This window comes from Onychostoma macrolepis, chromosome 09, assembly GCF_012432095.1.
Source record: "Onychostoma macrolepis isolate SWU-2019 chromosome 09, ASM1243209v1, whole genome shotgun sequence".
NCBI lineage: Eukaryota > Metazoa > Chordata > Actinopteri > Cypriniformes > Cyprinidae > Onychostoma > Onychostoma macrolepis.
In genome coordinates, this window is record NC_081163.1 from 32,870,083 (window position 1) to 32,882,765 (window position 12,683).

At 37.9% G+C, this 12,683-nt stretch overlaps 1 protein-coding gene across 2 annotated transcripts; it reads right to left on the minus strand.

Annotated features, from left to right (window-relative positions):
• Positions 1-3,540: 3,540 nt before the first annotated feature.
• On the minus strand, positions 3,541-9,789 carry desma (desmin a). Of its 2 annotated transcripts, XM_058786367.1 has the most exons (10): positions 9,149-9,789; positions 7,417-7,477; positions 7,209-7,304; positions 6,300-6,461; positions 6,066-6,191; positions 5,528-5,748; positions 5,389-5,432; positions 4,822-4,931; positions 4,639-4,671; positions 3,541-4,216 (listed from the first exon to the last, which is right to left on the minus strand). In XM_058786367.1, the coding sequence occupies exons 1-10, from the start codon at positions 9,703-9,705 to the stop codon at positions 4,175-4,177; spliced, it is 1,452 nt and encodes a 483-aa protein (XP_058642350.1). In that variant the 5' UTR covers positions 9,706-9,789; the 3' UTR covers positions 3,541-4,174. The 2 variants fall into 2 exon arrangements, with proteins under 2 accessions (XP_058642350.1, XP_058642352.1); XM_058786369.1 differs by lacking the exon at positions 4,639-4,671 and having other exon boundaries at positions 3,545-4,216.
• Between the last annotated feature and the right edge of the window lie 2,894 nt (positions 9,790-12,683).

Sequence of the window (12,683 nt, forward strand, 5' to 3'; positions counted from 1 at the left end):
AATCAAACCATCATTAGGCAAGTTGGTGTTTTGAAGAAAAACAGATACGCAACATGATAATTAACAGAAGAAGAAAAAATGAGAACGCACTTCTGTAAACAATAGAAAACGTGCCATAGCATCTTGTGATCACTGCCAAACTTTTGAACAAATAAATATGCAAAGGCTAAATCACATCATACACACGCTTATAATTCTTCATAAATAAAGAAAATAACATATTCAAATGTGAGCCTTTAAATAGGCCTACGATTGCCGTTATTATTGAATTTCATTAGTCCCAGTTATGATTTATGCGCGGATGTTCACGGAAAAGTGCGCAAGGCACGACAGTTACAATATCACGATTATGGTTAAATAAGAAAAAAGACATATAACCAAATTAGGATACGTTTATTTTCATATTAAATATCTCTCAACACACCATTAGATATGACATTAAGTGCAACTTGTGTAGATTTATTTAGTAAAAAGTCTTGCATCCTTTGGTTTATATTTGTATAGGCTACTTTTACCATCTATCAATCTCAGCATGGGATAATTTTGTCGCTATAAACGTTTGCCTCACTAAGGTTAAATTATGCTAAGTCTTTCTTTGGCCTTCACTCTGGAAGTGATCTGTTGATTCTGCTATACTTTAAAACTGAAACTAACTATATAAAACTAAAATGTGCGCACAAAAAAAAAAAAAAACTAACAAAAATATTAATGAAACAAATAAAAACTAAACTAAATTTCATAGCAAATTTGAAAACGATATTAAAATAAAACGAATAAAAAAAATTATAAATAAAAATAAAAACTATAATAACCTTGATGAGGAGCTCCTTCTACAGTCTGGAACTGGTTTGGTTAGGGCTGTACTGTGCACACAAAAAAAAATCGTTCTGAATAAATGTACTACAGTAGCATGTGTGTGATACAGTTTTGCATGTGTATGAGCCTGTTTACAAACCTGTTGTCCAACAAAGATATCATTTATTGACATGCTTTTTGTCCAAATTAACTTAATAACATAGTTGAGTGTTTGAATTAACTTCTTTTTGTGACCAGACATGGTTTCATATTACAGAATGATAGTATTATATACAGTGATAAAGGCTATGTCGATTAGCATTGCATTATACATATAATTTCCTTATAAAAAAATACCCAAGATTGAAGAACACAGATAAACATATGTGGAGTTTCTGCGCAAGGGCGCCCTCCGGCTTCCAGTATGAATTAAACAGTCAAAACATGTACTCAGTAATGCTCACAACACCCTATTCTGAGTAAAAATAGGAAACATAATACTTTTCTCTAAAGAAACAGGATTCCCTGAATTATCGTCATTGATATCGTTATCGCAATAAAATACCAGAAATATCGTGATATACTTTTAAGCCTATATCGCCCATCCCTACAACGCATGCGTGTGATGCTGCTGACGCAGGAGCCGCTGTTCTGACGTAGAACCCAGATGCACTGTGCCTTGTTTGCAAGCAGAGGAATGCACATGCATGTGTGTCAAAGACTGAGACGGAAGAGAAAAATTGTTGAATAAAGTCATTATTTTTGTTTTCTTTGCACACAGAAAGTATTCTCGTAGCTTCATAAAATTACAGCTGAACCACTGATGTTGCATGGACTATTTTTATAAAGTCCTTACTACCTTTCTGGGTCTTGAACGTTGTAGTTGTGTTGCTGTCTATGGAGGGTAAGAAAGCTCTCAGATTGAATCAAAAATATCTTAATTTGTGTTCCAAAGATTAACAAAGGTCTTACAGGTTTGGAATAATATGAGAGTGAGATGGCTAATTAATGACAGACTTAAAATGTTTGAGTGAACTATCCCTTTAACATTCTTATTTGCATATTTGCGGAGTCATTGATTGGATGAACACAGCACGTGACCTATTTACATAACAGCATTGAGGACCTACAGGCCTTTTTCTGAATTGATTTTTTTTTTTTTAGGTGGATTACAAAGGTAAGAAGTTAACATGTTTTTGTTTTTTTTCACCTTTTTCCCTTTTATAAGATGTGCAGTGTTTCAGTGACTGTAAAAACAGGGAAGTCTGTTGCTAAGCATCAAGCCGTAATACGCATTGCTTAACACTGAACAAGTATGGCGCTCTGCACAGGGTCAGGGTTTCATTATCCCGGGTAAAAAGCGGTGCTAACCCCACTTCTAATTTACAAGTGTGAAACATTCCTTCACGCTGTATTAAAATAAAGCAATGAGCCCTTGAAGCCTTATAACAGCTAAGGGGTGTTGTTAGGAGTGCCTAAAAACCCCTCATTTTAGTTGCTATAAATTCACTGTAAACCATGGCCTTGCATGGTTTATTGCTATTATAAAACGGTTATTCTATATACGTTGCAAGGTTTCACAAAATAAAATGAAGCAAATAAAATGTATTATGCCATGGTCTGTCTGAATACTCGATTCTGATTGGCTGGCAGGTGTTGATTAAATTCGTTGAACTGCACAGGTAGTTCCAGGTCAGTTTAATCACGTTCTATATTAATGCGCTTCCTATAAACATTGGTAACCAAAGTTACAACAGTTACAGTTTAATAGTAATACAGACGAAAATAAGCGTCATTTTTATCGTTCCGGTCAAATATTGCAGCACAAATATCATTAACATCTTTAATATGTGAATGCTGGGAAATGACCATGGCATAAACGGGATAATCAACGGCTAGCTGTGCATTAAACGAATTGAATGCACCTCCTCCGCTGCGCGTCGGGTGGTCCTTCGCCTCCACGTCGTGCATTTAAATCGTTTAATGCACAGCTAGCCGTTGATTATCCCTTACATGATATATAGAAACTGTTGTGGTTGCAGTCATAGATATATAAAATACATATACATATCTATGGTTGCAACGAAGTGATTGCCGAGCAACACAAACAAAGACATGTATGTTTGTAGAGTCATTTACAACAGCTTAGAACGCGCCTCAACCAATCATCGCAGGGAAGTTTGATTAATTCAAAGATTAAAGGTTTTGATTTCTCCAGCTTGCAGCAGCACTACTCTTTCTTTTCATTTTTTTATTTTCAAACCTACCTTGCACTGACACAGAAACAGACATGCAAGCCTGAAACACGACATAGCCCAGGGCCAGGAGGCTTTCTAAAGGTCAGAGTTAACACTAATAATAGAGTCTCATTAAGGTTATGATGATGCGTTCATATAAAGTGAGGTAACTGTAAGGTGATAGACTGAAGGTAGTGTTTGGAACAAAGAGCTGGATGCTGAATTAGAACAGAAGGTGGTATTTTACTGTGAAATCTCTTAGCATGGTTTACTCAACCTGTCAGTGTATTCCCTGTTGTGATTTATTTGGATCTCAAGCAGGCGCATGTTGGTTTCAAACAAAATGGTTCAAAATGTTTTGTCAACTTCAAACTATACTCTATCTGTTTTCATCAATGAAAATAGTAATTTTATGCAATTTATTCATTACAATTTTCAGTTTACAGAAATTTTCATTTTTTTTTTCTTTCAAATTTTCATGCACAAAAGGCTATTTAATATTTAATATACTCTGTATTGACCAAAGGTCAGTATGCGTTAATCTTTTGCATGGGCAACAACAGTTAATGTTGATGCTCGATATCGTTTTTACAGCCAAGATTTTAAGGTAGTGTTGTTGGCTACACAGAAATTGATTTCAGTTGAAAAATAATTATTTTACTATATATTATGCATGAGAATCCAAAATCACAGAAGCCTTCAATTTTATAGGAGGAAAATATGGTGCATTTTATTAGTCTTTTGTAGTAAATCGACTTAAAAAAATGATTTTACTACTATGCATGAGAAAAGTACAGAGGCCTTCAATTTTATAGGAAGAAAATACAGTGCAGTTTATTGTTGTCTTTTAGTAGCAGTGGAACAGCTTCTCAGATATGACCCTACCACACATACACACATACTTTCATATCAACAAAAAATCAACTGGCCACTTTCAGGACTCTCCAGACAGGATGCATTTTATGCCATTTTGCTCGTTCTCCCTCTTGTTCTTCAGCTCACTTTTCCTTTTGTCTGCGTCATCCACACATGCGGTAATGGGTCATGGCAATACTGGGCGTGTGCATAAAAAGCCTGCGGCCATCGGTGAAAATGTATGTTTGGGAAAGGGATTCTATGAAACTCAATCTGTTTCATAGGCTTTACACGATGTCCTGCTGGTGCTGTGTGGACTCGCTGACGACCTGAAGAGAGAGAAAAAAGGGAAATGATTAGAGCGGCGGTGTCTGAATAGGATACAGATGATTCACATGCACAGATGGCTGCATATACTTGTTGGGAAAACAGAAAAGCGCTTTAAAATGAATGGTTGATACTCAGTAATAAGGAACAGAGACAGATGGGAGAGGCGTTTCTATAAGTTAAAACAGCCCATTTCCTGCTGGAAATCAATACTGGGCTAGTGCAAGGACACATTCTTTGATAAATGAACTTCTCCATATGTGCTGTGCAGAAACAGTGATATTCAGCTGAGCAGAAAACAGATATTAACAGTGGTACACATGAGAATTGGAGGATTCTGTAGTGAAACCCAGTGCTGGTTAATAGGGAACAGGATGTTTTTGGAAAAAGACTGTACAAACAGATGAGCCATGGCTGAACTTACACACTGAGCATTCATGCCCTCACTTGTCCTAGTCTAGAGTAAAATAGAAAATTATTTTGATGGTAATGTTTATATGCACGCATATACAATACATATGTGTGTGTTTATGTGTATAATACGAATATGAGGTTATATAGCCTGTAAAATCCATAAATTACAATAATTTTATCAAGTAATTGTTACCTCGCCATCCCGGGTCTCAATAGTCTTGATCAGAACTGTTTTCTTAGAGTGGACTTCAGATGAACGCTGTTGTTGTTGTTGTTGCTGGTGGTGCTGCTCTGGGCTTGTCTCTATGGCAACAATTCACAACCAAGGCATCATTAAACTCACCCTCACATGGTAAATACTTAAATACTGCATTATTGATATCATTAATTGAGGTGCACAAACACATCAAAGCACGCGGAGAGGTAAGGATTTTATAAAACAATGGCTTTGCCCCCCCCTTGTGGATGAAGAAGACACAAGTTTTGGTCAAAGATTCTCTATTCAACCAGTTCATAATTTTTTCACCTTTATGTTCGTTCAAACCTTTCTACCTTTTTTTTTTTTTTTTTTTGAAGATGAGTCAGTGGTTTCCAACACTGTTTCAAAAGCCCAAGGCTTTCATTGTATGGACAAAAACGATTGCACAAAAAATAATCCATATACGTGTCATATGTTTAGAACTATTGCCGAACTGTAATTTTTGTAGATGAACTGTCGCTTTAAAAAGTGCAAAAGTAGTTTTTCTTGTGAAGAACCCACCTCTGAAACTCAAGGCAGAGAAGGACTGCACAGGCAGGGTGATCCTGAAAATACGAAAAATAATCATATAAAATAAAGATTTGTTATATCAGTTAAGGGAGCAATATGCAATCTGTCTAATTCTGTCTGAATCTCTTACCTGCTCTCCTCTCCTTCCAGAAGCTTCCTGTAGGTGGCGATCTCCACATCAAGTGCCATCTTAACGTTCAGCAGATCCTGGTACTCACGGAGATGGCGAGCCATCTCATCCTTCATTTTTGCGATTTCAGACTCAAGGCGGGCAATGGTGTCCTGAAAACCACCGGCCTCACGACCTGTCCTCTCCTCCATCTCCCTCATTTGCCTCATCAAAGACTCATTCTGCAGAAGGAATGACAAAAAGTTGGAGAAAGTGAAGACTAGAAGTAGGGTGAAACTGATGTACAGAGGGATGAGAAAAAGCAGAGTTGAGATGATCTGAGTGGAGTATTAATAAAAACTGCGATGAGTTCTAGTAGATATTTCTCGCACTCTTTGCTGAATCAAATTTACTCATCGAGCACCAGGGGAAACATATTAAAGACTTCATAATTGGTAATAAGATGGGTTCAGGTGTGCTGAGGCTCAGCTAATATTTGTTTTGGCTGGGAAATAATAACTCGGCTTACAGCCCATGCAGAGAATCTTTAAGGACTTACGGTTCCCTTGAGAGAGTCGACCTCGCAAGTGTAGGACTGGATCTGGTGACGGAACTCCATGGTCTCCAGCTTGGCTTGTCTGAGAGCATCATTATTCTTGTTTACCGCCTGGTTCAGATCTGACACCTGTGGGTGAAACAAAATAGTTTATCTCAAACACCTGGCGACTTTCAGTCTAGATACATAGATCTTCATATAGCCTTTGTGTGCCTGTCTAAAATCTCTTATACAGACCTTAGACTTGTACCATTCCTCAGCCTCTGCGATATTCTTGGCAGAGATAGCCTCATACTGCATGCGGATGTCCCTGAGGGCGGCAGTCAGGTCTGGTTTGGACATGTCCATTTGGATCTGCACCTGACTCTCCTGCATCTGGTTTTGCAGCTCATGGATCTCCTAAAGGAAAAGGTAAACAGAGAGACGTGGCTTCAGAGCGTGCTTATGTATTGTCATTTTATTTGACAAGTTGAGGCTCGATGGGTGTATGAAACAAGTTAGTGTCATTGTTGAGAATAAAGTGGGAATCAAATGTGACTTTGTTCAGTGGAATCCAGGATGTTGAATGTTAAGTTTATAAAATATACTTTGAAAAATGCAGGTTCCTTATTGGCATCGATGGTTCCATGAAGAACCTCAATGGAACCTTTCAATTGCGCAAAAGGTATAGTGTAAAAACGTTCCTACAGATTACGAAAAGGATGGTTCTTCAATGGCATTGCTGTGAAAACACCCTTTGGAGTCTTTATTTTTAAGAGTGTAGCTGTAAGTATTTTTTAGATAGCTATGTGTAATTGTAGGACTGTGAGGCCTTGTAAGGCCTTTTTCTTTTTCCACCGCCCTTCTCACAGCTGCGTCTCAGAGAATCTGTCTCTGTTTAATTATAGGGATGCATCTGTTCCACAGCTTTACACTGCCCCCTCACTGTCAGTGCGCAGCTGACACGCACACAGACACACATGTGACCATTTTATCCTTACATGTCAAATAAAAAGCAGAGAGCATTTAAAGAACTTGACTTCAGAGCCTCGTGAGTAAAAGGTCAGTGTACGTGTTGAATGCTGGGTATGAGAGTGGGGGAGGTTGCAGACAGAGACAGTGAAAGAGATGAAATGCTGAGGAATGTAACTTTAGATGTATACAGACCTCCTCATGGATCTTCTTGAGGAATGCAATCTCTTCATGAAGACCCTCAATACGTCTTTCCAGGTCCAGCCTGGACAGAGTGGCAGCATCTACATCCTACATAAAGCACAAGAACAATAGGAAGCTTAAGTTTTGGTCTTCTTCAAAAATTAAAATTCAATTCTTAAAAATTGACAACATTTAAGTAAAGATGATGTAAAGAACATACAGCTCTAAAAGCAGAGAGGTTGTTCTCAGCTTCCTCTTTCTGGTGGATCTCCTCTTGAAGTCTGTGGAAGAAAGAGATATTAGTCTTCACAGAATTTTTAAGTAGTTTAAACAAGATGGTCTTTATTGACGTAAATTGTAATTTGTTATACAAGAATTCCTAGATGGCCAGAAATAGAGCCTGTTCTAATGGTCAAGATGTCCTGAGTGTCCTCTTTCTTTGAGATATGCTGAGAGAGACTTGAAGTGGTCATTCCTTCATGCACAGAGAACATAATATTCTCACATACTGCTTGGAGACACACAAGGCTCAGGTGTAATGTAAACGTCCCTGAAACTTTTGAAAGTGGCATGTTGTTAATGTGGCACATATCTGGTTTCATGAATGTAATTGTTGGCAGTCAGATGGCATCTGATATTTTCATCAGAGAGATGAAAGGAGTTGTGCCATAAATCATACTGATCTGTAGGTCCTGTGGGACCTAAAAAGTAATGGAGAGTTAAAATACTGAGAATAAAGTCTTTTTTCATACAGTGCTGGGTAGCAATAACTTATAGCTATAGCTTCAAGTCATATAATGTGTTGTATTAAATAATCTCTATATGTCATTTCAAAGCAGCCCACCATCAGGTTCACTTTGAACAATGTCTATGAATAGCAATTGCTGTTGGTAGGCTTTAAACAGTTATCATTAATTAGTGCTGATAACGTGGGGTGGTTGCCGGTCCCTTGAGTGCAATGCACTCATACAGACACACACACACTAAGGGAGATAAGGGTTATTTTTAGGAACATGCATTCTCTGCAGTGCTGGGGGGTATATTGAAGAGGCTAATAATAGCAGTCTAATCTGAGCAATGTGTAATGTGACTCTGGGTCCTTTTGCAAATAGGAATAACACTCTTACAGTTTTTCCAACATCATACACTGACATGAGTTACACCGGTGGTTGCTACTGGCAGTTACCGTATACCCTGTCATAAGGATTCTTGCATTCATGTTGTCTTTACATCTGAGGTGGTCCTGACCTCTGACTTTCCTGTGGTCTCCGCTTCATGTCTAGTGCTTGTGTTTAAGAAACCTGGTTGCTGAATGCATATCAATCATATTGTTCTAGAATGTTCTGGGGAGAAGTTTAGAAGTTAGGATTAGTTGGTAGATGTCTAATAATGTCCTTTTCAAAGTTCCCAACTCAATAACGTACGTGAGTTACGAGCACCATCATGACTTCCAGTATGCTATATGACTTCTTCAAGGACCCACATACACTCTTGAGAAATAAAGGGTCTAAAAGGGGATTTTTGCAGCAGTGATGCCATAGAAGAACCACATTTGGTTCCCCAAGTGAACAGTTCTTACAAGAATCTTTTTACTTGGTGTGAATAACATAATCTAAAGAATGTTTAAGAACCTTTTGTGGAATGGAAAGGTTCTTCATGGAACCATAGATGCCAAAAAAGAACCTTTATTTTTAAAAGTGCATTATGTAATAAAAGTCACTATGGCTCCATAAAGTAAGCAGCTATGTATTCTGAGAGAAATAAACCAAATCACTTCAACACAACACCAGTATTGTAAGAGATACTGTCTGGATATTGAAGATCATAGCTTGTGTTTGATCAACAACCGTGGCAATATCCTGATGCCTCGAACTTCAGTGAAGATATACACAAAGCTGTCTACATTTAGTAATTTAAAATGCATATCCCTAAATAATTCTTGAAGGCCTCACCTCTGTTTTAGTTTCTGCAGGTCATCGGCCAGGTTGTCCCTCTCTATCTCAATGCGGGACCTCTGATTGGTCAGTGCATCCACCTGTCTGCGCAGCTCTCTCATCTCCTCCTCGTACATCTCTGCGATGCGTGTGGGCTCGCGGCCCCGCAGACGTTCAATCTCCACAGACAAGGCTTGGTTCTGCTGCTCTAGGAAGCGAACCTTCTCGATGTAGCTGGCGAAACGGTCGTTGAGATGTTGCAGCTCTGCCTTCTCATTAGTGCGTGTATTGAGGAAGTCCTGGTTCATGGCGTCGGCCAGATTGAAGTCCAGCTTCTCACCAAGGCCTGCATAGGAACGGACCATTGATCCACCACCAAATGAAGCGCTGGATGCGCGCTGGCTGGAATAAATGGGAGAAGAGGTGGCCTTGGTCACCTCATAAACTCTGGAGGACACACGAGAGGATCCAGAGGAACCTGCACGGCCAGAGAAAATGGAAGAGCCCAGGCCGGAGCCGAAGGTACGGCGGTAAGAGGAAGCCGTCTCGGCTGAAGCTGAATATGCCTTGCTCATGATTGGGCCTTTAAGATTTGTACGGTGTGCAAATGCTGCTTCGCTGAAGGCTGTGTGGTAGAATGAGGGTCAAGCAGCGAAGCTGGACTATATATAGTGTAGCTAGCACCCCATCTTCCCCCACCCACCGACCCACACCCACACGGCGGCCACTTCTCTCTCTCTTTCCTAAACCTTCCATGAGGTCTGGTTTCCAGCAGCTGGGTGTAGCAAATGGATGGAGCATGAGGTGGCACAGGTCACGTCACGTAGAATGTGCTGTCATTTCTTTTCGTACAAGAGGATGCTTACCAGGAAGAGCTCTTTTACCACAGTAAAAATAATATTACTTTGAGAATTCTACATGGGTTTTGGCTTATTTAAAATGTTCAATTTGAAAGGGTCGCCATTTTTTATAACTAAGTTAGTTTTCTTTTCAACATTAATTCCGAACTTTGTCTTTCACGTTTGCACAAATAACTAAAGGATACGTCTCTTTTAAGCCAGTCTTCTAGTTGAAATATTATTTGAATCTGAAATTAGATTTAACCCTCATGGTGTATTCTGGTCATTTTCTTGTTTTCAAAAGACGTTAATTTTATTGCATTTAACTAAAACTTATTGACTTTTATCACACAGGGTATAACAAGTGAAACTTTTTTGGCATTTTTTCCCCACCTTGTTATCCTTGTGGTGTTCCTGGTCAAAAATAACTGGCCTACTGCTTATAAATTTCTTGTTATGTTATATTATTATCAAATACTGGATTTAATCCTTTAATCAACTTGTGTTTTGTATTTCTTTTTGGAACTAATTGATCGTAGATCGTGTCATATTGATTTGTGGCTTATGCAACTTTTCCCCCCTCAAAAACAGATGCTCAGATCAATTTTGTTATCATTTATTCACCTTCATGTTGTTTCAAACTTGTCTGATTTTTTCTTCTTCTGTGGAACAGATATTTTGGAATATGGAATATGATATTTTGAAAACTAGTTTTTTTGTCCATGCAGTGAAGATCAATGGGACAGTGTTGTTATATTTCTTAATTGGACTCTTCAAAAAAATCAAGAAAGAAAATAATATAGTTTGACATGAGGGTGAGTAAATGATAATAGAAGTTTCATTCCCTATTTAGGTTTTGCTTTTTTAAACAGAAATTACAACCCAATCATGACTAATCTTGTGACGTTTTGAGTTCAAGCAAGAAAAGAAAATAATATATATATTTTTTTGCATAGTGTGAAACATATTTCCCTGGTCTAAATTGTCAGTTCATCTATTTTTATTTATTTGTTTGCCTTTAAATGCCTTCAACTATATAAAATAGTCATGAAAGGAAGGCATAATATTTTAGATATACCACATCATCCTTTCAATGACGGAATGTTCTTAATTTGTTTTTCTTGTGTCATAAACGCCTACACTGCACCTGGGAAATCAGAGTAATGTAACTGTGTATTTGTGTCATCAAATATACCAAATGCAATCTCTGTCACTCCAGCCCCCGTAGTTCTGGCTGTTCCCCAATCTAACCATAGTGCCTGAGAAGCCGATGTTACTCCACAGCTGCTGTCATAGTTATTAATAGGCTTCCAGTCTGAACCCGTCACCAGGCTGCTTTCCTAAGGGCCTCTTGGAAAAAGAGTAGACTTGATGGGGCTGAGACTCAACAATCTCAAAACACTTTTTTTTAGACTAGTTTATACAGAATACAAATGTGTATTCTAAACTCATATTAATGCAATATGAGTTGAATCTTTTACATATTTTATATCTCTGAATCCATCTGTGTGAATGGAATGTATTGTGGTCTTTGTCTCTGGTGTCTAAAAGTGCCTCAAGGAACTTAAACGATGCATATTATACCCTCGCAATTTAACACCATCTTTCCGTTGGGAGTGGTGGGTTCATTATTTTCAGCAAACCCAGGCCAGCACCTGTGAATGCAGAATTAATTAAAAAAAAAAAAAAATTAATTGAATGTACAAAAGAAATGTATGAAAAGTGCACACACACACATTTTCCCATACATTTTTTTTTTTTTTTTTTTTTAAATGTTTAGACTTGATCAGACTTTTATTGTATGTTGAAATCCACTGATGAATTGGTATAGGTCTTTACATGGAAACAAACACAGATTGTTCAAGTTATTCCTGTTAGCGTAGTCATTCAAAGGTCAGATTTTATGATTAAAAACAGCAACGTTACCATTTAAGATCTTAATTTAACCTGACAAATGTGTTTCATCATCACAGTGCTTCATCATTAATCTTATAATCTAATTTATTTTCGGCACACTATGAGAGTAGCCTCTGAAAATTCCTGGGTTACAGAGCAATTCTGGGACAGACATGTGTCAGGTGGGAAGATGATAAAAATGAATTCTGACAAGGTCAAAACACATGGAGTTTATGTTGCCAGGCAACCACAGTAGTGCTTCAATAACAGCTGTCAAATCTATTTATTCAAACTAGATAAATGCCATAATGTCTATCAGTTAAGAACCTTGCATAGTTGTTTTTAATTCCTTATACTGAAATATAAAAAATGAGACCATAATGTCTAAATTTAGCTTCATTTTTTGTTTGTTGTATTTTAGATCACAGTGCCATAAAAACACATTACTTATATCTAAAGAAAATTATTTAATTGCTTTGTTTTTACTGAGTCACTGAATAAGAAATTTGACTAAAACATGATGTCTGCCAAATGGCGGGACATGTGAAACCACATGTGGGTAGGGTGTTATGGGAAGTGGTGGTCGTCTTTCAAAAACTCCCTCTGGCTGCCTTAGCAACCCCCCAAACAGACATACACAGATTCCAACAAGGTGAAATGCCACGCCGAGGGGGTAAAGGGGAGCATGGCGAGATTTTGGGACAGAGTTTGAAAGATGTTAAATATGCAAGGGTCCCTCTATAAAACATTTACATAAATATATGACTTATAAATATATAGCTATAGACTTGAGGCCTTCACATTTAAGAGAAAAATCA

Excerpts from the sequence above, each read along its gene's own strand:
- desma (XM_058786367.1), bottom strand. The coding sequence starts at position 9,705 with ATGAGCAAGGCATATTCAGCTTCAGCCGAGACGGCTTCCTCTTACCGC. Across the intron at positions 6,462-7,208 it reads TCAAGAAGATCCATGAGGAG|GAGATCCATGAGCTGCAAAA; the intron begins GTCTGTATACAT and ends CTTTTCCTTTAG. Across the intron at positions 5,749-6,065 it reads TCGACTCTCTCAAGGGAACC|AATGAGTCTTTGATGAGGCA; the intron begins GTAAGTCCTTAA and ends TTCCTTCTGCAG.